Source organism: Melospiza georgiana, chromosome 10 (assembly GCF_028018845.1).
Source record: "Melospiza georgiana isolate bMelGeo1 chromosome 10, bMelGeo1.pri, whole genome shotgun sequence".
In the NCBI taxonomy this organism is placed as follows: Eukaryota; Metazoa; Chordata; class Aves; order Passeriformes; family Passerellidae; genus Melospiza; species Melospiza georgiana.
This window is the reverse complement of record NC_080439.1, coordinates 18,830,593-18,854,664: the sequence shown is the minus strand read 5'-3', so window position 1 is coordinate 18,854,664 and position 24,072 is coordinate 18,830,593. Positions and strand designations below refer to the sequence as shown.

Genomic DNA, 24,072 nt, shown 5'->3' with positions numbered 1-24,072 from the left:
CCCTTTGATTTTTGTTAACATTGCTCCACCTTAATGCAGCTTTTCTTAAATCCAGGTCTTGCAAACACTTCAGTATTGATGTAATTTAAGTCAACTTGATGGAAATCAGTACAGAGGTGTGGAAAAAGAGGCAGTGAGATAACTGCACTGTGGGGAACAAATACTTCAGTCTTAGGAAGAATAAGGGTTCGTGTATACTCAAGTCTGGACTCCAGCTGAATGGGCAACGGTGAGAACAGCAGACACGGTCCTCTGAAAAGCAGAGCTTTTATTTCTCTCTGCTGCCCCCAGCTGACTGAAGGAGAGGGATTTGGTGGTAGAGGACACAGAGACCTGGTGCCTCCCTGGGCAAAGGGGAGCTTTGGCCACCCTGTGTGTCTTCTGCTGGTTTGTTAAAATATTGTTGATTTAACATAGGGCAACTAATGCATGGGAATTAGCCCAGGACACAGACACACTGAGGACAGGATTGTTGGAGGGAGGTAAACTCACCACAGCTTCAGCCTGATAGGGGAACATTTGTTAGAATATCTTTTAGGTATGTAGAACAAGCCCTCAGGAAACATGAGGATTCAAATTGCTTATTTTGTTTTATTTCTCCCCTCTCCATGAGGGAGACTAAACAAATTGTCGTGACTAAAAAAATTTTTAGAATGATGTTGTAGAGTTTGTTATCTGATTCATTAATTGCTAGAAACTGGTATACTTTGCTATTAACAAAATGTCTTAATGTTCTTACCAGTTTTGAAAGTACAGTAAGTCCTTTAAAAAGACTTATGCAAGGTCTGCACATAATTACTCCTGTTGCTTTGTGCTTGATTTGTGTTGTGATTTTATTTAGGTATGAGAGATTTCTTTACTCAATTCAATATTGGGAATGGCAGCTAAAATCTTGGTGATTCTGTACATTTAGGAAGAAATTAAGGTGTGCTGTGGTGGAAGAGAAACACAGTTCAGAGGTGCAAATAACTTTCATTGTGCAGCTCTGGAAACTGCTTCAACAGGCTGCACTGGTGGTAAGGGATTCTCTTGCTGTCTCTCCCTGCCATGTCCGCTCCTCATTTTCTCTCTCTGCAGATTATCACTCCATGTCGGAAGCTCATCCTTTGTGCTGATAACAGAAAGGAGATGGAAGATTGGATTGCAGCACTGAAGACTGTCCAAAACCGAGAACATTTTGAGGTAATAGGAAAATGTGTTCCTTTGTGTTCTGTGCTTCCTCTGCTGGATCACAGCTTGTTTTGAGAGTCAGCTTCTAGTGAGCTCAATAGAAGTAATTTTATTCACTAGAATAGGTAGTAGTGTTAGGACCTTCTGTAAAATTTATCCCAGATACATTGAAGTGATTCTCCAAAAAATGTTTGGCTTTGTATATGCTCTCTTTGGGAATTCAGAGAGAATTTTCAGAGCATGGACAGGTTATGAAGCCAAGTTCCCCTCCACTGTCTTTTCATTTTTCAATTATCCTCCCTGTCCGAAGTCACATCTTGCCTGCTTTATATTCTGCCAGCTTCAATGCATCTACCTGCTTCCTGGGGCTGAGTGAGAGCAGCAGTGCCACCACAAAAAGCTGTCTTATGTTTTCCCCACTCTGATGCTTGCCTCCCTTATGCTGGCATAAGCATTTCTCTGCTACACAATGAACCAGGCTGGGGAACTGATCTTTCTGAAAATTTAATCTGACAAAAAAGTGGGGTAAATTCTCCAGCAGATAAATTCTCCAGTTCATTTCCCTAGACACACTTGTAGTAAGACAAGGATGAGAGGTGCTACAGGAGCTGTAATGAAGGTGTGGCTTTTTCAGGTAGTCTTTTGCCTTAGAGACCTTCTTGAGTTTCAGCTAGTGCATGTTTATACACTCTGCACTCTTTCCTAGTGAAAAAGTGCTCTCTTTCTGCTTTTCTGACTGCTTCATGCAAGTCTTCTGAGAAATAAAAGTCTTGTTGCCCTGCTTTTGACCTTGCTGTAATACATTTATATGGTCAGTCTACCCAGTACAGCATGGACCATTTCTCAGGGATGCATAACTGGTACGCCTGCTCCCATGCCCGGCCAACGTACTGCAACGTGTGTCGGGAGGCCCTGTCCGGGGTCACGTCACACGGGCTGTCCTGTGAAGGTAGGTGTGCCCTCGTCCTCTGCCTGGGGAGGAACAGCTTTGTTTTATTTTTATTTTTGCTCATATACCCAGATACTGCCATCTCTTATTAATGTCATGTGTCTGCTATGAGCAGATACACACTTCTGAGGTATGAAAGAAGACTCATAAGAAAACTCTTCTTCATGGGAATAATTGTATTTGTAAGAACATCCTTGTTTAATGTTTGAGTGCCAGGAGGTTATTTTTTCCCAGCTTTGCCTTAGCAGAAATGCCTGGCACAGCTCATGTTTCTAACATGAATGTGGTGACACCTACACTGTGTAAAATGGCAGAGGAGTGTGAGACTGTGTAAATCATGTTAAATTTAACAAGGTGGTCACTGAACTTTGTACAAGCAACTGGCAAAAATGACGAGGCAAGAATTAATACCTAGATCAGAACACTTACAGCTGATCATTTTGGTGGTGCTAAAGAGGATAGAGTGTGTCCATGCTTTCTTCTGGAGCCAAATGCACACTGTCACATTAGACTTCCTGAGGCAGGATTAATTGTATTCATCTCTTCCTCCCTAGTGTGCAAGTTTAAAGCCCACAAGCGCTGTGCTGTGCGAGCAACCAACAATTGCAAGTGGACAACTCTGGCCTCTATTGGGAAGGATATCATTGAGGATGAAGATGGGGTAGGTGTTAGTTTGAACTTTTCCAGCCTTACCTTGATATGGAAGCACTGCCTTGTGTTCTGTAGCTTTTTTTCACTTCATAAATAGCAGATTCTGCCTTTGCATGGAAAAGATTTCTGCTGTCAAAGCATGAGATTTTGTGTGAAAAGTCAACCAGGATGGTAAGGAACTCCTTAGTAGGAATAAACTGCTATGGACTGGGGGAGCTGAGATTAAATAATCGAAGGCACGGGGAACTTGATCTGAGTTTTGGCAAAAGAAAAGTAAATGAGTGTTTGGAACAGCACCTTAGCATATTGGGATATCTGATGCTAGTCAGTGTTCCTGGGTAACCTGGGGTGAGTCACCTGGACTCTGTGCTTGAACATGATCTAAAAATGCCAGAATTGGTCCTCAGATATTTTCTAGAAATTGCCTTTGCTGTCCTTCAACAGTGCATATGAAGACTTGCTTCTCTATATATCTCAGAGTCATGATGCCTCCTGTACCTTTAAGCTTCTGTCTCTCTGTACCTTTTGCAGATCTCAATGCCACATCAGTGGCTGGAAGGAAACCTGCCCGTCAGTGCCAAATGCACTGTGTGTGATAAAACCTGTGGCAGTGTCCTGCGTTTGCAAGACTGGCGCTGTCTGTGGTGCAAAGCCATGGTGAGTTGAAAAACTGTGATCATTCCAGTAAAAGGACAGCCTTTGATCAGCTCTGTGGTATGTTCTTTTAATGACACTTGCTTAGAATAAAATCTCTAACCATGCTGTCAGTGTTTGCTATGAAGGACTTTATTGTTCTGCAAGAAATAGGAATTTAATTTGTGCTCTGAAGTGTTGCTGTGATACATTAAAGCAAGGCCTGAAAAAAGTATCCTGCTTCTAGCCAAGCTCATTTTATTTTGAGAATGAGCTTTCACAGAAGAATCTAAGTACAGTAGACATGAATCAAAACTTCTGTCATGGACTACATTGGATTTTAGGAACGATTATTTGTTATTTCTACAGGTTGAAAAGGTGCAACAAATTATATAGAATACTCCGCTATTTTAATAATAGCAATTTCCCTTCCATTGCAATAGATTGCTCTTGCCTAACCATTGAAGTGATGCAGATCTTGCTGTGTTTTCAGTTGTCTATAATACTAGTAGGAGAAGTATCAGAAAATATGTTTTTAGAATGGGGGACTCAAATGCCAAGCAAACCCTCTATCTTGCAGTCTTTGTGTACCAGAAAAGTCCTGCTCTACTTTGTGTTTCCTTTTTTGAGTGGCTTCATTAATCTCTTCTTCTTTTACCTCTTATATCCCTCATGTCTTCCTGGTTTGTTTTTTGCTTTCTTATTTTCTTGAGTTTCCAGCTTTTTCTTTTGTTGCTACTTCAGATCTCTCAGCTGAGGCTGGGATTTTGAAAGCAGAGTGCCTGAAGGCTCCTAAAGCCACAGAATCTGGTGTCTGGTTCTCTCAGCACTCAAAGTGCTGGTCTCATAAATTCAAATGGCAGAAAAGTACATACTAATGGAAAGAAGAGAATTCATACAAGGCTCTAATTAGATCACCCTTAAAATAATTTTATCAATAAATGTATCAATTGACACTTTTTGGTGATTTCACCCCTTCTGCATTCTTCCTCTTACAACTTCTTTTGGGTGGCTTTAGGAATTATACCACAATGTCCAAAAGAGTCTGATTTATTCTTTTTTGGTGGTTTTCCCAGGTACACACAGCATGTAAAGAGTTGTTACCAAACAAGTGCCCTCTTGGGCTCTGCAAAGTGTCTGTCATTCCTCCTACTGCTCTTAACAGCATTGATTCAGATGGTAAGTATTCCTAGTAAGTAGCACTGCTTTCTCTTCCTCTCAGTCACAGTCACTTCAGCTGGCACTATTAATGCCAGGTTCTGTCAGCTGAAAATTCTGCTTTTGCTGTTGCTAAAACTTGCCACTGGAAGCCATTGCTGAGTGTGGCAGTGAACTGTTTGCTTTGCTTTTGCATTCAGTTTATCTCCCTCTAATATCAGTGTTTTCTGAGCTGCAACTGGTTACATTTATTGACAATAAATATGTTGCAGAAGCAATTTGGGAAGGTTGGGAAAGCTGAAAATTTTGGCATACTGCTAGGAGATAAGTGTGACATTTGGCAGCATGAGGTGTGGTAGGTGCTGGATTCAGGGCTGTGCACATTCACTCAGTGAGTGCCATAAACACAAGGAAAATATTAGCTGCTTCATAGCTGGGCTGGGGTGTGGGCTGTTGGTTTTTCTCTCCATCCATCCCCCTGGGCAGCTTCACATGTCTTGGCTTTTCCTCCCTCTCTCTTCCCCTTGCCCCAACAGGTTTCTGGAAAGCCACTTGTCCCCCTTCTTGCACAAGCCCTTTGTTGGTCTTTGTCAACTCCAAAAGTGGAGACAACCAAGGTGTGAAATTTCTACGAAGATTCAAACAGCTGCTGAATCCAGCCCAGGTCTTTGACCTCATGAATGGAGGACCTCACCTTGGGTAGGCAGATATATTTTGGAAACAAAAATTCCTTGTATATACCCAGAAAGTATGAGGGATTTACTTGGTTAAGCTCATCCTCAGATATAACAGGGAACCTTTTCTTCAGAGAAAACTAAACATGTGAGGTTTGGAGGGGTTTTCCTATCTCTGTGTTAAGTGTTATTGATTAGCTAAAACAAAAAATGTTGTCAAAAAGGTTATTATATCCATTCATCAGTAATAGCAGGACAGCTTGAGGCATTTTGGGGGAATTCTAGAAACACTCCCCTGGAAGAACACTAAGCATGGAAAGCTTGAATCCGTAAGAAAACTTGTCAGCAAAGTGTCTTTTAACAGGCATCCTGATGATGAAATTAACTCTAAGAAGAGTTAATTTCAGTTAACTCAGTGAACAGACAGATGTCATAGATAGCAAATTAATATTGTCAAGATGAGATTTATTGAGAAATAACTTACCTGAGAAGTCTGTGAAACTTCATCCCTCAAAGACTTTGTGGTGATATTGTGGAGAGACTTTTATGAGTGTGTTTGGTAAAGTTGCTTCTGCCCTAGGATCTAAGTTATGTTTCAGACTTTTTGCTAAATTATGCTAGAATATCTGTGGATATAAAAAAAAGTGAGTGCTGTGAAATAAACTTTTTGTGTATTTCTGCAACTCTCACTTAAAAGAAAAATTTGGTCTTAAGTTTGCCCACTTTCAAATGTTTTTCTGTTGCATCAGATTTAAGTAACTTTTGTCAGTATATGGTGCTCCTTATAATAAGAGCCAACACAAGGTGAATTTCCTTCATCTTTTCCTCACAGTGACTCCAATTCTTTGACTAGATCTGTAGATGCAGGGGGCTTAATCTGGGAGTGTCTGTTCCTGGATTAGTGGTCATTGGGTTCTGCTCTCCTGAGAACTGTTGTGGTTCTTTGCCATAGCATATTGCAAAACACTGGCATTTAAAACTGCAGTGCTTTGTCAAGGGGATGTGTTTGGCTGAAAAATAATTTATAAAAGACTTGTAAAATTGAGTATTTTCTTGTTCCCCTCCTCAGCCAGACTGACTGTCATGAGGAATTTTGCTTTTAAGCAGGAATGGAAAGGAGGGAATCAGTTGCCTTCTTGAGCTGTGGTGCACACTTCTAAAACAGCTGTTCTTATATATTTGCTTAAAAAGGAAGTGATGGTACAGAGTAAAGCCTTGATAATTTGAATATTTTCAGCTGATGCTAGTCCGACTTGTAGCATAAGATGTCATTTCTGGTAGTCATCTTTTGTGTGTCAGGAGCATTTGATGAAATAAAGATTTTTGTGTACCACAGCAAATCCTGTTTAGGTAATAATAGTTATATGAAGGCAAAATAAAAGCAGGACCAGATCTCAAAAGTGTTCAGTAGGAAGCACAGTTTCCAACAGGAGAGGTTGTTTTTATTATTCTGGAAAGGGTGAATGGAGAAATTCACACTGGTGAGCTGTTTGCCTGCCTGTGGAACAGACAAGGACTAGAGCAGTGATTTATGTTGCTTTCCCAGAAGGACTAAAGCTTGTGATGTTTTACATCCTCTTGCAGTGGTCTCATGGCTGATTGACTGCATGAAAATCCCCCTCTTGAAGCTTTGCTTTAATTGGTGTGGCAGTGACATCAGAGCACTTAGAACTGTGATGAATAGCTAGCATTAGGCTGGATGCAGCAGGGCTGCAAGAGGGATTTAATTCAATGGATAATCAGATATCACATGCTTGTCTCCTCTGCTGCAGAGACAAAAGTGTCCTGCTTTAGTAGACGAGTATGTCTTGGGAGATATTTCTGTAGTGAATAGCTATGGTAAGTTGCTTAGCTGTATTTATAATCCCTTAATTACAACCATTTAAATTCATCTGTAATCTGGCAGTGACCTGTATTCATTGCAAAATCAGTGCCTACTTTAAGCAGCATTGCCATGTTTGTTACCTAGATTGGAATTATCATTTATTTCTGTAACAGCTGATTGTTTTTCCCTCTTGCTTTTTTCTTTCTCTTCTCTGTAGTTTACGCTTATTCCAGAAATTTGACACTTTCCGGATTTTAGTTTGTGGTGGGGACGGAAGTGTTGGCTGGGTTCTCTCTGAAATTGATAGCCTCAACCTCCACAAGCAGGTACCTGCCCCAAGAGCTTGGTTGGAAGAAGGAATGAAGTAACAACAGCATGGGCTGAAGAAGACTTTCCTTGGTCATGCAGACATCATTTGCCCCAGGACTGAAGCTGCTGAAAGCTTACCATAGCAGTGCTCTTGCACCAGTTTTGTTCAAGAAATGAATCCATAATGGATTAATTCTTTATGCCTGTCTGCAGTGTTCCTCCACAAGATCCAGCTTTTGGAGTTGCTCTGAGTACTCCTGCTCTATTGCCAGCAGAAACATGCTCTGAAAGGGCTGTGGTTAGGAAACTTGGGAGTTCCACATGGGTTATGCTCTGTTCCCTTTAATTCTCGTGGTGTAGTAGCTGAGTCTTAGGGATTGGCAGAAACTTCACTGGGGTAGAGATATCATACAGTGTTTTGCCTGGGAACTGTCTGTGCTAATTTTACAGAAACACAATGGCACCACCTGATGGCTAAATATAAACCTCTAGGAGGTTTACTATATAGCAAGGTTCTCCTTGAGTTGGTAGCTGTAAAATGCTCCTCTCTCAATTCACAACCAAAAGTAGAGGAAAGTTTTCCTTAATTGTATTCTCTTCTGGCTGTTTTCCCCATCCAGTTACTTTCTCCCACACTGGGATTAGCTATTTCCTAGTGACTGGTGTGTTAAGGAATCAGTCATGTTACTCATGGCTGTTCCTGACTTGTGTTTCCCCATTTAAATATCACTTTTGTTTTACTTTTCTCTGATGCAGTGTCAGCTGGGAGTGCTGCCCTTGGGAACAGGGAATGACCTTGCTCGTGTTTTAGGCTGGGGTTCTGCTTGTGATGATGATACCCAGCTCCCTCAGATCCTGGAGAAGCTGGAGAGGGCCAGCACCAAAATGCTGGACAGGTGAGTAACCATCACTAACATCATCTGCTCTTCAAGAGTTGTGTGAAGATATCCTTCCAGGAGAACAGGGTAGTCCTGACTCTGCCAAGCTTCTGGACATCTTACTAATGCTAGATAACATTTTGTCATTGATACTCTCTCACAGGAGAAAGGGGTCTGGCTTTCCATGCTCTGCTGCAGAAAAGTAACAGGTTAAATTATCTGGGTTCCAGTGTCCTCTCTTCTGTCCCAGAGTCCTCATCAATTGAGTTTGTCAGCCTTTGTACTAGTTTGAAAACAAACTTACATTTTAACCTAAGACAGCCTTAAAGTCATGAATTTTTTTTAAGCAATTTCTTCTTTGTAAATCTAAACCAATTTATCTTGAGCTTGGCTTAGAAATGAAAGCCAAATGCAGAAGTGGATGTCAACCCTTGGTGTTGATACCTCCTGTATATATCTTTGTACATGATACATAAGACTGTCTCATATCTTTAGAGTTGTATCTTGGCATCTCTTATGTTGAATCAAGTAATACCAATGGAATTTTTGTGGAGAGGGAAGAAGTAGAGATGTTCCCTGTGCTTGTTCATAATGTCATCCTTCCTTCTTCCCCAGTTCAGCCTTTCTATATTTCTCCTGCCACCCTCTGGTTTCTTTATATCAATGATGGCTCCACAAAGTGCAGTTTGTTCTGCTTTGGGGTTCTAACCTGTTACATTTGGAAAACAGAGGAAATGATCTGCATTGTAGTGACAAGTATGATTTTCAACAGGTGGAGCATCATGGTGTATGAAACCAAACTCCCTCGGCAGGCTTCCACTTCCACAGTCACTGAAGATTGCAGTGAGAATTCCGAGGTACCTCTCAGGAGGGGCAGGGGACTGGAGCACCAGCCTTGGAGCACACGAGATAGGAGGCAGTGGCTGAGTTCCACTGGAGCAGAGCTGAGCCATGGGTGTAGCCAGAGCTGCAAAGATCTGGGGCTTTAAGTTAGTGAAGTATTATGGAGAAAGATGGAGGTTGGGTTACCGGGGTCAACAACCATCATGAGGGATGAGGAGAAGATACTTTGGAATGGGATGGAAAGGAAATTACTGGCTTTTATTTGCTTCATGATGTTAAATTGTTGAAATAGTGGCAAACTGCGTAGCAGTCATGAACATCCCTGGTGCTTTTAGATTTGCAGTTGATCGGAGACTCTGAGAAATGCTGATGATTTGCAGGTTCAGAATTAGTTTCTTCATCAGATTCAGGTCTTCAGTGAGTAACAGAGCACTGGACTGTGGAACTTTTTCAGGGCAAAAAGAATCTGTAGAGAGTTACAGGTACTCTTAGAGGAGCCAGGATTTCACAGCATGTGTTGTAATGTTGGGAAGCAGCACCCCAGCGTTTCTTTCTCGTGGTCAACAGGTGCAGAAGATTCTCTGCTATGAAGATTCTGTGGCTGCTCATTTGTCCAAAATTTTGACTTCTGACCAACACTCAGTGGTGATCTCATCAGCCAAGTGAGTACTTAGAGGACAACTGCACTAAATTACACTCTGAAAATCCTGCAACAACCCTTGTGTGATTTTGTTTTCCTCCTTTGTCTAGAGTGCTTTGTGAGACAGTGAAGGATTTTGTGGCTCGAGTAGGGAAAGCCTATGAGAAGGCAACAGAAAGCTCAGAGGAGTCAGAGGTCATGGCCAGGAAGGTAAAATTTGAAAATATGTTTGGGTTTCTACTTCTGAATGTAGAATTGGTCTGTTTCCAGAGTACTGGGATAGCAGCAGTTCAGTTAGCACTAAAAAATGAGCTACCCAGGCAACTGTTAGTTCTACTGAAATGATGTTTTTCTTCACGTAGTGCTCTGTCCTGAAGGAGAAGCTGGACTCATTGCTGAAGACACTGAATGATGAATCTCAAGCATCTTCCTCTCTGCCCAACCCTCCTCCCACCATTGCAGAGGAGACAGAGGATGGGGATGGGTCGGGCAGTGCTGGTGACTCTTCAAGTGAGCTCTCGGTGGGCTCGGCCTGCACTGCACGGCCCCAGATATTCCGTCCCCGAGAGCAGCTCATGCTGAGAGCCAACAGCCTGAAAAAAGCCATTCGCCAGATAATAGAGCATGCAGAGAAAGGTAACGGTCAGGAGTCCTGCTTGTCACTTCCTACAGCCTATTAACAAGTATAAATTTCCTTTATTCTGGGGGCAGCAGGCTTCTTCATTGAAAGCAGCTTTCCTGAGCTAGAGAAGCTGTTCAGTAACTCTGGCCATTTAGTTTCAGTGTTATCTCTGCCAAGCCCACCTTCCGGAAACATTGCTTGGTAAATGAGTCTGAAGTTCAAGGTATGTTCTCTCCAGCGGGCTGATTTAGGAAGTTCCTACCCTCCCACACTGCTAATTTGCATTTCCTGCCTGTCCCCACCCATACCACATTTGTGTCAGTGCAGCTCTTTGTGTGCCTTGCTGTTAAACAGATCTGAAAATACTTAGGAAGAAGGGATTTTAAGTATTTTAACATTGTTTTAATTTCTTTATAGCAGGGCTCAGGAAAATATTGCTCTAGTACAACTACAGGAGAGAGCAGGAACTTCTTAAGTGAGCTTTGTCCCTGGGAAAAACTTACAGTACTGTACTTTGGTGCAAGTCAGTTCTGTTCTGATGTTAACTTCTTAAGCAGGTGACCCTCTTCTCCGAGTCTTGACCCTTGTCTGTCTCCAGGCACACAACCCCCATGCTCCAAGTTTCTTTTCCTTTGAAAGACATCAGACTCCAAGTGTTAGTCATAAAGTCGGGGTTAACTGAGACCAAAGGAAGTCCTTAACAGATTGTTACTGGAGATAAAAGCATTGAAGTTGCAGGTGTAACATCCATGCACACCCAGGTGCACACTCTGAACTACTGTGTGGTTACAAATCATTGCAGTGTTGCTTGGATTTCCAGCACTGCAGCATTGTGTACATTTGCTGAGTGAATAGTGAAAATCCAGCAAACAGCCTGCTTCCTGTGAAGTAGGAGGCCTTGACCTCACAGCTCCCTCACTTTGCTGCTGCTTACCAGCAATTTGATGTTTGTGAAGTTCTGTTGGATCCCAGGCAATTTGCTTAATTCAGCCACAAGTGTTCCTGTTTCTGCTGCACAGTGAGTTGGATTGCTTCATGGGCAGTTCTGATGAGCTACAGGGTCAGCACAAGGGAGGGACTGGAAGAAGGGGGTGAGCTGTGCAGACAGGGAGCTGGTAGAGCAGCTGAGGGCATTCAGAGCTGGGCCCTGGCAGGGGCTGCTGGGGAGGAGAAAAGACCTGTTGGTTACTTGCAGAGGAATTTTTGATTTCTTTAGGCAGCATGCTAGCGTTTAAACCTTACAAGCTCTCAAGCAAACTCCAGTTACATTTCAGATGTGTTTGTTCAGCTTTTCCAAACTGTTTTTCTTCTTCCAGAGTGTGCAATCCGATTCTTTCCTCTGATTATATTGGTTTTCACTGACTGCTCTTTTCTTCCTTTTTGATTATATTTGTCTAGTCTCCTTTTCAAGTGCCTTATGTTATTGCACCACTACAGATTAAACAAACAGGAAATTCTTTAATCATTTCATGTCTGTCTGGTTAGAATTCCTGGCAACATCTAAGTGCAAATAAATGGAAGCCTATCACCTCTAGCACAGTTTACATCTCAGGATGTCTGAGTACCTGTGGCATTAAAAATAGACACTTATATTTAGAGCCTCACTGCTAAAGAGCTCAGCAAAGTAAACAAAGAGGCTAAACTAACCTGGATCCAAAAGCTCTCCAGAGCAGAGCTGAGACAAATTATAAAGGAGAGCTTTGTGTTATTCCTGTTCTTTCCTTTAAACAATCAGGACATTTAGAGTCCCATCCTGTTGCTATTTACATGAGTGGGAGATATTTCTTGCCAGAAGAGCTGTGAGGCACTCACCTGCTTTATCTCTTCATACAGCTGTAGATGAGCAGAATGCCCAGACCCAGGAGCAAGAGGGCTTCCTCCTTAATCTCTCAGCCTCTGAGGAGGGCAAGGAGCTGAGGAATGAGGATAAGATCTCCGTGCAGTCATCACACAGCAGCAGCTATGGAGTGTCCAAGGGGAGGAGCCAGAGGAAAGGTACTGCTCTGGGGCTGCCACCATGCAGGTCTTGCCTGTGTATTACAATTCTGTTAGTTATAAAAAGGGGAATGTTATGTGTATGACTTTCTGTGTTCTGTTCTTTTCAAATTTTTGCATGATTGCTCTTCAGGCCTTGCACGTTTCTGTGTTCTAGCCTATGCATTATACACCCCATTTTTTGCTGCATCTCTCATGGCTGGTCCATGATGTTAGCATATGAAAGCCTGGGATTCAGAAATTTTCTTGCACCTTAGCCAGTAATCTGGGTTCTCTTGGCTTTCAGTGCTTGAACAAGGACAGTCTTGAGCACTTTTCATGTCATCCTTTGCAGATGGCAGAGAACAGCAGCCAGTTTGCTTTAATAACTGTGTTATGTGAGTAATTTGTCAGAGGTCCCTGATCACTGCTGATACATTTGGAACTACCTAACCCAGTCTTGCTGCTTGGCCTGTGTCAGTCTGAGTCACAGTGCTATGTTTGTCAATAGCCAAGTTTGTGTTGTGTTTTACAGCCTCCAAGTCTCCTTGTGAAAGACTAATAAACAAAGGAAGTTTGTCACTGGGCAGCTCTGCATCTCTTCCTCCCCAGACAGGAAGCCGGGACAACTTGCCAATGCTGAACACAAAAATCCTCTACCCAAGTAAGTGTAACACCCACCACTTCCCACCAGGCTGCCAACTGGAGCATGGGTGACTGCAGCACAGGCTGCAGTCTCCATGTGAAAACATGAAATTGTCCTGCCAGATGCCCTTTTGTGCAAGGTCAACCATGAGAGAAATCCCTTTGTGGATAACTGCAAGTGAAGGCTTGGAATGAGCTGTAGTAGTTTCCAGTTTGTAGCTAAGAGTTAGACACAGATTTTTATTAATGCCATGAAGGGGCAGAATTTAGATGCCAGTTGCAAGGAGATACTTATCTCAAAGTAAGCATGAGAAGGGAGAAATTATGCTGTTGAGAAAGGTTTCTGAAGAATGGCAGCCATGGGTTGGGAGCAGCAGTTCCTTTATGTAAAGGCTGAAGTGACTGGACATGCACAGACCCAGCAGAATTCCCACCTCCCACATGATGAGCAGCAACTTCTCCCTGTCACTGTAGCAGTATCTTTCTTATCTCCTCACCCAAATTACCTGTTCAAATTGCTCCTTCTGGAAGCAGGTATTGTCCTTTCTGTCTGACAAACCTACTGTTGTGGGTCACCAGTTAATAATTTAAAAAGCAGGAGACAGTAATTATTGAACAACTTGGATCATAGCTTCAGTCCTGCTCCTTTCTCTCTGTTCATTGTATCAGGGATATCTCTTGTCTCACCCTGGAACAAAAAGGCTGCTGCAGAGAGAACTCCTATTTCTCTTTTCCATGTTTCTGTACAGCTGTGCTGCTGGCCTTAGGCAGTACACTGTCAGTCAGAAACACTCCAGGCAGCCCCAGAAACCCTTCTCCTTGTCAAAAGAACTAACCTCTGGAGTGACAGAAAGCACTAATGCTATTTGCTTTCTTCATTAATGACAGGGAAGAATATATCAACTCTTATTATCTTGTCTTTGAGATTGAAGTTAGCTGTTTTCTGCTTATTATTATTCATGCTCTTCTCCATGGTCAATTTTCCTACAGATATCCGTGCTGGCATGTCAGGTTCTTTGCCTGGGAGCTCCGTCATCAGCCGATTGTTGATCCATGCTGATCCCTTTAACTCTGAGCCTGAAAATCTGTGAGTATGCTCAGCAGCTGAAAGGGAGGGAGTGGGTGTTTGCAAGCGGACCTCAGCAGAGAGGGGGATTCCTTTATGGACCAGAGTAATGGACTGCAGCAGCCTGGAGTTACATAAATGGATCCATATGCTGGATTCTAGAACTTAAGGATCAGCTTATGGAGTTACACATGCCCTGACACATATCTGACACAACTGAGCTTGGTGGTGTTTTGCAATCTAAATGATTCTGTGTGAGATATGCACCAAATGGTACTGAAACTTATGAGTGGAAGTTTTGTTCTTCTCTTTGGCAGTGAATATTACACTGAGAAGTGTGTCATGAATAATTACTTTGGAATTGGACTGGATGCAAAGATTTCTTTGGACTTCAACAACAAACGTGATGAGCACCCAGAGAAATGCAGGTGGGTTTGGATCAAACCTTTGGATTGATGCCAAAAGTGACTGAACCACTTCATGCTTCTGTGTGGTGAAGCTGATTGTGTACAATGTGCTGAATAGGTGTGTTGTCTATATAATGCTCCTTCAAGGCTTGAAATCATGATGGAAGAGATAAGTTATTGATTTATTACTCATTCATTATGCTATAAGGTATTTAAGTTGCTACATTGGTGCATATTTAGCATGTTGGTTCTATTTATGTCATCTCACAGATTTTTCTCCTGGGCTTGCTATTTAGCTGTGAGAGAAGCACATCTCAATTCTAAATGCAGCAGAGGCTGGTTTTGATCCTGCCTCAATACAATCCACAGCTTTGGCCTTTTGAATACCTGAGCAACTACAGGATGCTTTGTGTAGCTTTGGATTGGCTATATTTGCTGTATATGAGGTAATACAGCTGAGCACTGTTGATGTCCTGGTGTGTGAGATGGACAAGTTCTGTGCCAGGGCAGTCTACGTGTGTTTCTGGTAGTGTCTGTTACTCATGCTTGATTCCTACCTGACATTTATTTAAAGGGAAGTAGTTTCCTAGTACAGTGACCATTTGGAGCAATTGGCCCTTTTGGAAGCAGAGCACCTTTGTTGTTTAGGATGTTGCAGGTACCATTTCAGTGTGAAGTTTTTATTCTTAGTGAAAGGGTAAATGTCTAATGCTGACTTTTGTCATTTTGTTTGCCCCCTTAGAAGTCGTACTAAGAACATGATGTGGTATGGAGTATTGGGGACCAAGGAGCTGCTGCACAGAACATATAAAAACCTGGAGCAGAAGGTCTTGCTGGAGGTGAGGAATCAGCATGTTCTTCTGTTCCTAAGATTGGGATGCCTAATTCCATCTCCTTTAGGCACAGTGATTTTTGGCATGGTGATTTGGCTTGGTGATATTTGCCTGCCTGAAACAATGTACTTGGTTATGTGTCACCCTGAGGTAACTAAAAGTGGCTTTTCCTGGTTCTGGAGCATAACTTGTATTCTAAGCCCATAAGGGAAGAAGTATCATCCTGCTGGAAAGTATTTGCTGTTCCCAGTGCAGTGTTCATCATGGATAAGATTGTTACGTTCCATGTGGTACACATGAACTCATCATTTTAGATGATGGGTGCATGGAAAGCTCTGAATTTAACTCTGCTATAATGTGCATCCAACTGGAAAATAAATATTTTTGTATAGGTCATGTACAGCATAAACAGGTGACTTGCAGGAGAAGACCCTCCTCACATGGATGTTTCAGGAGTTGTATTCTGCTTTCTTGAGAAATAAATCAAGCTGCTTTGCCAAGCCTCTCAGGTGTGCCCTGTTCCTGTTAGAGGAAAAGAAGCAAGAGTATCTCTCTAAAAGCCATGTCTGCCAGAAGATGTGTGGCTCATGAGGCTTGAGTGGATACCTTCTACTCTTGTAGGCCAATTAAAAACAGGAAGAAGCCTGAATTAATGTATTACTAAGATGGTGCTGGCTGTTTTCTGTTTACAGAGCATGTGCTCTGGCTGGAGGGTCTCTCTCCTGCTGGGCTGAGATAGTGTTGCTTCATTTCTGTGCAGTGTGATGGGAGGCCAATCCCTCTGCCCAGTCTCCAGGGGATTGCTGTACTCAACATTCCCAGCTATGCAGGAGGCACCAACTTCTGGGGGGGAACCAAGGAGGATGATGTGAGTATTCTCTAAGACCATACAGGAAATGTTTCTACTTACTGTTACTTTTGAGGTCACAGCCTCTGAAAATAGTGCTTGGAAGAATAGGGCATGGGGGCCTGTCTGCATGCACTTTCTGTTGGATGTGGCTGAGATACTGAAATCCAGCCTTGAGCAGCTTTCATACCCAGGCAGTCTCTAAGGATTCAGAAGAAATACCACCAGAGCATTTGGATCTGCAGAAAGTTCGTTAGGCTGACCTTGTCCCCACAGAGAAATAAAGCCCCTTGACAGCAAAGGCAGCTAGATTCACTCAGAAACATTGTATTCTTTAGAAATTGTTTTGAGTGCCTACTCTCAAAAGAATAATTATTGTCTTGTGGCCTACAGCCTTCATGTCTGAATTATTCTGTAGCCATTGGATGCCTCGTTTTTCTTTCTTCTAGCTCATTCCAGATCTTCACCTTCTAGCCTTGTTCTTAATTTTGTAGAGATTAAAGAGCACAATTAACAGCCAACCCCCAGGCTGGGGCCAATAGGGGTTAAAGGAAACCTCTCCAAGAGAGCTGTGCCTCAGCTGAATTCTCTCTCCCTTGTATGTGGCAGACATTTACAGCCCCTTCCTTTGATGACAAGATTTTGGAGGTGGTGGCCGTGTTTGGGAGCATGCAGATGGCAGTGTCACGTGTGATAAACCTGCAGCATCACCGGATTGCACAGGTATCAGCTGCTTTTGTGAGCTCTTCCTGCCTGCCCCCTCTCCAGCTGGTGACTTTGTAAAGCCCTTCTTTCTGCTTGCTCTGGTCCATGGAAAGTGCATCCACCAGGGCTGGAAATGGACATGCTCTGGGGCAGTTTGAGTATGGAATTGTTTGCTAGCATTCATTTTAGTAGGAGTCAGACCAACAACTCAAATACAGATTAGTCCAAAGACAAAGCAGGTGTGTCCTGCTGCCCTATGTGCCTCAAGTAGCACCAAAGCTACAGCACCTGGGGAGGGGCTTTGGAAGGACAGAGAATGGCTTATGCTTTTGGAAAATCAGCATTTTAGAGCTTTTCTGACCCAATCACTCCTTGCAGTGCCGGACAGTAAAGATAGCAATCCTTGGAGAAGAGGGAGTTCCCGTGCAAGTGGATGGAGAAGCCTGGATCCAGCCTCCAGGTTACATTTGGATTGTTCATAAGAACAGGGCACAGACCCTCACCCGAGACAGGGTAAGAGCATCCTGAATTGCCTGTGCAGTACACATGTGTTTTGATGTCCCATGTTTCTGGAGAGCATGGAAAGGGCTACATGTGAACGTTATCTTTGTGAATGCAAGAAGCCTATTTTACTACACACCAGAAACCTTTTGGGAAAGAATGTGATTAAACTTGCATTCACCACTTGGGAAATGTCATAAATAAGGTTTTTATGCAAGCTTATTTTACTTCCTTTTCTAGGTGCCTTGTGACAGTGTTTCTTAACATGCTTGCATGCTGTTTTTTCCACAGGATACCTGACGTGCCACGTGCTGTGGATTGTCTAGATTCAGATGGTCAATGTTTTAATTTTTCGTTATTGTTCAATGTCTGGCTTCATTGACCATGTTAAACAGTGTCTTATGCCTTCTTCAGAAGTGTGTGTCAGTCTTATCTCATAATTTTCAAATATATCTGATGAGTACCAGCAGATAAGGAAGCCTCCTTGCTCTTTTGCTGTATGATTGAGCAGTGATCAGACAAAGGAAAGGATAAAGACCCTGCTGTGGCACAGGCACACTTTGAGTCCTCCCAGCTCTGTGACTGTCTATGCATAAACAGTTCAGTTGAGAGCAGCTCTTCATACTTTCCAGCATAACACCCCTTTACCCAGCTTCCAGAGCAAATCAAAGTCCTCTGCAGAGGGAGTCACCTGCTGAATCACAAGAAGGAGTACAACAAAGGGGAAAAGGGAAAGCAGCCTGACACAGGTCTGAGGCACATTGCCTGACAAGGGAGTTACAAAGATGACAGTATGAAAAGAAAGCAAAGGTGGGCATACAAAGCCCCTGTCATGGTAGGACAGGGCACCAGAGACCTCTTAACTGGGAGAGCAGTGGGTATTGATCATAGAACCACAGATTGGTTTGGGTTGGAAGGGACTTTAAAGGTCATCTAGTCCAGGCCTTGGGGAGGGACACCTTCCACTACACCAGGTTGTTCAAAGCCCCATCCAGCCTGTGGTCTAAATGTTGCCAGAGATGGGGCATCCACCACTTGTCTGGGCAACCTGTGCCAGTGTTTCATTCCCCTCATTGTATGAAATCCTTCCTTGTATCTAGCTGAATCTGTCCTCTTTTGAGTTCAAAGAGTGTCCTGTCAGCTCTGATGTGAATGTTGTGGTGGAGAGACAGGAATAGTGCACACAATCTTTTGTGAAGGGCAGGAGAGCTTCTGCAGCAACACACTGACACTTGGAGGGAGAGTGACTGAAGGCGATAGCACAGAGAGCAAGAGAGAACAGGATTGCTGCTGTAAAGGTAAAGGGAAGGAAAAAGGAGAGGCAACCTATGTGTGGGCATGGTGGGAAAGGTGACATGAAGCACAAGAGATAGAGAGGACAGGGTAGTCCCTTGTGAGTGTGCTATGTGTTGGGCCATCAGAAACCACAGCTGTGATTGTGCCAGCCCATGCCTAATTGCCTACCAGCTTGGTCTTGCAGTCATGGGATCGCCACTGAGGAAGAGGTTCCAGTTTTGCAGTTGCACACTCAACTTTGTCTCAACTTACTCTTGTTTTTCCTGCTGTCCTTATAAAGGTCACTGCACATCCCTTCTTTCACAGAGCAAACCTGTCCTGTTCAGTTGAAGTGGATTTCATGCATGTGACCCTGTACCTTTGGTAACATTTTTCAAATGTGATTTGGGATATATAGTTTCCTAAACTGAAGATGGAAACACTCAAATTCCCTTATTTGGCCTCACCTGGCCCACTAAAGAGTCCATCAGCAAGAGTGAGATCAGCAGGTAGCTTGCACTGAGCTGACAGAGCCTGGTTTCCAGTATCAGAGGCAGTAGGGGAAGGGATTGCTTTACCACAGGGCTCCATAGTTTTCATTCTCACCACATTCAATATCAATCCTTCTACATTGGATCTGTTTTGCTTCTTCCCACACCACTACCTGCTGCCCACAGGAATATCAGTAAGGTTTCAGATGTGTCAGGTCCTAGCTCTGAGTTCAGATGCTTGGCTCACCAGTTCCTAGGGAAGCCCAGTTTACTTCCAGATAAGGAGGAGCCTTGAACATTTTTAATTTCATGCCCTGAAGTGTCACAGTAATACTGAGGTGTAGAGGTGATACAGCAGCTCAAAGAAAAGACTGCCACCAGTAGAGAATTGTTGGATTTTTTAGTCTGGCCCTTAGAACTGCCTAGTAATTTTGAAAAAACTATGCTTAAGCAGAAATTCAGCTAAGGCAAGCATATGGCATGGAAAACTTCATCCCAGCCAGCTACTTAGCAAAGTTATAAGCAACTTAACTGCTGGGCTCTGCAGTGAAAAGTGCCTGTACCAGATCTACATATTTTACAGGCATAGGCACAGTCACTGGGTTTTTCATAGAAGTTGACCTTATATTTTGCTTGCTGTGTTTTTAGGCATTTGAGAGCACCCTGAAGTCTTGGGAGGACAAACAGAAGTGTGAGTTGTCACGACCCTCCTCTTTCTCTCTGCAACCAGAGATCATGTCTGAAGAAGAATCCACCCAGATCATCCGGTTTGGTCAAGCTGCAGGTGCTCTGATCCACAGGTGTGACTCAACTTGCTGTTGGTGAATAGAGCCTCCTTTAGGGCCTGGAGTTTTTGTCCTGCTTCCTGTTTCTGGAGAGGCTCCTGTTCAGCTACATTGCTGGTTCATGTTACTGAGAAGTAGCATCATTCATTGTTCACTGTCTCAGCTAAACAAGGACTAAAGCTGGATAAACTTTCTTAGGCCATTTTGAACAAAAAATTTTACTTTCATGAGCAAACACGGATCCTTTAATCCTGAAAGAACCTGTTGTCTTTGAATATAAAGTAGTTTTTTCAGAAGAGAAACAAAAGCCTCACAAGAAGCTCAGGTGACAGCTGGGTTGTTGTAACCTTTATGCCTAGCAGAAATTTTTGTACAATGCCCAGAAAGTAGGCTTACCTATTCATCCTTTAGTCAGGCATTCCATTGGGCTTCTGAGAGAAAGCTCCCAGAGTCATTAGAGAAGGTTGCTGTAAGTGCAGCTGCCTTTCCCATCACTCTGGTCATACTGAAATGTCTGGGTTGTATTTCAAACTGATCCCAGTTTGCAGAACTGAACATGTTGTGCCTGTGAGAGAGCTTCATTTCCTTGCCTGTGCATGCTCAGTGTGGCAGCAGAGCTGCCCTGCTTTGCCACAGGCTGTGCCCCTGCTGTGATCCCAGCTCAGCTCATCACTTGGGTGGTGTTTAAATGGGATACCCAGTCAGGAGAGATCTCCTGATTTGAACATATGCAGTCTGATGTGCTGATCCAGTCTGTAATTCTCTCTTTAGCATTCGGGAAATAGCTCAGTCCTATCAGGACATGGAACAGGAGCTTGCCCATGCTGTCAATGCCAGCTCCAAGTCTATGGACAAAGTCTACGCTAAATCCAAGTCTACAGAGGTACTGCACTCACTTGGCATCTCCCATTTTGTCCTTGCTCCAGAGCTCTTGGTTTTCCATTCTAGCTGACCAAGAGTAGGCTTTGCTAGTCTAAGACTTCTTCCTTTTGACTGCTCAGACCTGTGCACTTCCAAGCTTAACTTGTACATTAATTGCTTCCCTGCAGGGTCTGAACTGCAGCCTTGTTGTAGAGATGGTGAATAATGTCAAAGCCCTGCACAATGAGACAGAGCTGCTGCTGGCAGGCAAGATGGCACTGGTAAGGAGCACAAAGCAGGAGGAAAAAGCAGCCTCTCACTTCCTTTCCTTTCCTCCTATTGCCTTACCCTAGCATTTTGCTGGTCTTGGACTCTGTAAGTCAGTTTAGATGTTATCATCCAGGAATCATTTGCTACAGAAAATTTTATTACATGGGTGTGCTGTGGAGCTTGGAGCTCAGAAAATATAAGAATTGTTAACTTGGTCTGGGCAGAGTACCTGCTCTGCACTTCCTTTCAGAGGAACTGCTTTGTTAGCTGGGAATTTCAAGGCAAGGGTCTGTCTGTGTGTTTTACCATGAGGCTTTTAACTCTGCCTTTCTTCTATTCCTGATCCAGCAATTAGATCCTCCACAGAAGGAGCAGCTCCAGGCAGCCCTGGCAGACATGGATCTCCAGCTGAGGAAACTGGCAGACATCCCTTGGCTGTGGCAGCTTATGGAGCCCTGTGATGAGGAGGTGAGGAGGACCAAGGCTGTTTTTCCCTAGCTGTTCTCTTTTTCCCTAGTTGGCTCTGTGTGTTTGACTTCCTGTTACTATATGACTGATATGAGAAGAAATTATTAAGAAAGAAACTTGACTCCCTAGGGCTAAAGAAAGTAATTTCCTGCCAAGATCCTTTGCGTAACATGGGATCAACTTTCTCTGCTTCCTTTTCTTTCTTGATCAGAATGAGTTCAGGATTTTCTTTTCCTTTCTTTACAAGATCATGGAGCTGAGCTTGTTATTCTTAGTCCATTCCAGTCAGCTTATGTGTGCTTGATTTTCCCCTTCTGTTCTTGCAGAACCAGATGCTGGATTATTCTAAACGCAGCCGCAGTGGCAAATTCCGCCTGGTGACCAAGTTTAAAAAGGAGAAGAACAACAAAAATAAGGAGACTCTCAGTAGCATGGGATTGCCGGGTACCAAGTCTGCTCATTCATTGTGTCTTTTTGTCACATCAGTGTGGTCACACCACTTCCTGTTCTCTGTCACACATCCTCTCCTTCTGTTTCACCTGCATCTGCCTCTTCTTGCAGGTCTAGTCAATCTTTTTCATGTGGCAAACAGCTTATTGCTCCCTTCTGAGTCATGGTCCACCTGTACCATGCCAACATTCCTGAGCAGGAACAGGAGGTACCCTCTGAAGAACTCTCCCCTACACTGTGCAGATTTTCATGGATATTTCAGAGGGTGCTTAGGGAAGTGAATTTGAGGATTTCGGCATTTTAAGTATAAAAATGACTGTGGGGCCCAAGTCCGCAAAACTCCAGTCCTTTCACTGCTTGTTCTCTATGATACAGTAAATGATATTTTTCTCATTGATTCACCTTCAGGCTTTAATCAAGTTTCATGTCTAATTGGCTGGGGATCAGCATCACCACAGATGTTCCCTGACCTTTAATCCTGTTGGTTAGTAGATAAAAACTGGCCACGAATCAACAAATTGCCATTCAAGACACTTTCTCTCTAAATTGGTCTAGTTGATTTTTCGTTTATGCTCTCCTTATGAAGGCTTTCTTCCAAAATTCAGAAGTATGACCTGTTCTGTTGGCTCTGGGTCCTGTCCTCTGCCATGGAGTTGTGGATACAATCTCCTGTCTGACAGGCTGGTGTTCATTCACTGCCTCCCAAAACTTGGAAATTCTATTATTCTCTTATTTAGAGACTGCAAGAAGGTGGAAGTCAAAACTCTTCCTCTCTCCCTCAGACAAGGGGGAGAGAGGCTGCCATTTTGTTTACTGAGTGCAAGTGGTTGCACATAGTAATGTGCAAATTAATATGCACTGTGATTCTCCATCATATATTTTATGAATCTGTTGTTTTGTACACAGAATTTACACAATTAATTTACTGTTCTTACACATGGGGGTAAACTTGAAGAAAGTTATCCCTATCAAAAGATATGCCATTTCATCAAAACAAATATGCACTTCCTCCTGGCTGTATTGCAGCAGGCCTCTTCTTAAGAGAACATCTCTTACCTTTTTTTGCCCTACCTCCTTCATTTGAGATCGAAGGTTGTGCTGCCCTCCCCTTATTTAGAGGCTGTGATCCTGCTCGCCCTCCTCCTCTGGCACTGAGTGCTGTGGTGTCCTCATCTCTCCCTGTCTCCTGGAATTCTGGGTACTCAATGCACTCCTGCTTTTCCATCTCTAACAGTTCACCTCTGGGGGACGGAGGAGGTTGCGGCGTGGCTTGAGCACCTCAGTCTTTGTGAGTATAAGGATATCTTCATCCGCCATGACGTCCGGGGCTCTGAGCTCCTGCACCTTGAACGGAGGGACCTCAAGGTACTTTCACGGTCGGCTCATGAGAAATAGCCAGCTGCATCTGCATGACCTCCTGTGCTGAATGTGCTTGGAAGTGGTCTGCCTGCTGTTCATTCCAGGTGCCTTGGCAAGATGAACAGGTTCACTACAGCCTCGTTTTATTTTCTCACCGTTTTGGGTCACCTGGTTTTTAATGGCAGGGAGGTAGAGGAGCTGGTTGAGGGACCAGCTGTCCAGTTCTGCCACAGCTTCCTGGAGATGTGATACAGTCCAGCACACAGATTGCCAATAGTGTTCTTGAGAGTGTCTGAGTTTAATGAGGGAAGTTTGTCTCAACTACTGTACCATCTTTGCAAAAGGTGCTGTAATTGGGAAGATTTGGTTCTTACCATGCAGTGACTGGACAAATGGATCATCATACTTCTTTATTACAAGAAAAAGTGATTGTGCACTTTGATGAGGCTTATGGATGGAGAGAATCTTTTTTAAGAGGGCTTAGTAGCCACATTGCACAGCTTTTCATCTCCTCACCAGGAGACATTGTTTCTACTGAGAGAAATTGGAAGTGGTGGTTTGCATGTGCAAGAGACTTTTGTCTCATTCTGGTGACTTGCATAGAGCAGGAAAACACAGTTTTTTTGAAGTAGTGTGTGGCATTTGTTCAATGCCCCTTGAACCTTTATCATTTTTACCATCTTCCCATGGTGATGTTTGCTGTAACCTGTGTAACTGACCCTCTGCATGTTATCCACCTACAGCCTGTGTTTGTTGCATGGTACCCAGTAGTTCCTCCTGCAT

The 24,072-nt window shown here is 43.4% G+C and overlaps 1 protein-coding gene across 2 annotated transcripts in view; it reads left to right on the top strand.

Moving 5' to 3' along the window:
• Positions 1–24,072, top strand: part of DGKD (diacylglycerol kinase delta) — a 55,539-nt gene that overhangs the window by 29,504 nt on the left and 1,963 nt on the right. For both annotated transcript variants that reach the window (XM_058030759.1, XM_058030760.1), the window contains 26 exons: positions 1,078–1,182; positions 1,987–2,119; positions 2,674–2,780; positions 3,302–3,427; positions 4,480–4,582; positions 5,098–5,260; positions 7,278–7,386; positions 8,126–8,265; positions 9,020–9,104; positions 9,658–9,752; positions 9,841–9,940; positions 10,093–10,366; positions 12,186–12,347; positions 12,862–12,990; positions 13,962–14,058; positions 14,355–14,465; positions 15,187–15,283; positions 16,038–16,145; positions 16,734–16,847; positions 17,208–17,342; positions 19,745–19,896; positions 20,653–20,764; positions 20,931–21,023; positions 21,361–21,480; positions 21,807–21,924; positions 23,165–23,295. In XM_058030759.1, coding sequence (XP_057886742.1) covers positions 1,078–1,182; positions 1,987–2,119; positions 2,674–2,780; positions 3,302–3,427; positions 4,480–4,582; positions 5,098–5,260; positions 7,278–7,386; positions 8,126–8,265; positions 9,020–9,104; positions 9,658–9,752; positions 9,841–9,940; positions 10,093–10,366; positions 12,186–12,347; positions 12,862–12,990; positions 13,962–14,058; positions 14,355–14,465; positions 15,187–15,283; positions 16,038–16,145; positions 16,734–16,847; positions 17,208–17,342; positions 19,745–19,896; positions 20,653–20,764; positions 20,931–21,023; positions 21,361–21,480; positions 21,807–21,924; positions 23,165–23,295 — 3,219 coding nt within the window. The remainder of the gene's footprint in view (positions 1–1,077; positions 1,183–1,986; positions 2,120–2,673; positions 2,781–3,301; positions 3,428–4,479; positions 4,583–5,097; positions 5,261–7,277; positions 7,387–8,125; positions 8,266–9,019; positions 9,105–9,657; positions 9,753–9,840; positions 9,941–10,092; positions 10,367–12,185; positions 12,348–12,861; positions 12,991–13,961; positions 14,059–14,354; positions 14,466–15,186; positions 15,284–16,037; positions 16,146–16,733; positions 16,848–17,207; positions 17,343–19,744; positions 19,897–20,652; positions 20,765–20,930; positions 21,024–21,360; positions 21,481–21,806; positions 21,925–23,164; positions 23,296–24,072) is intronic.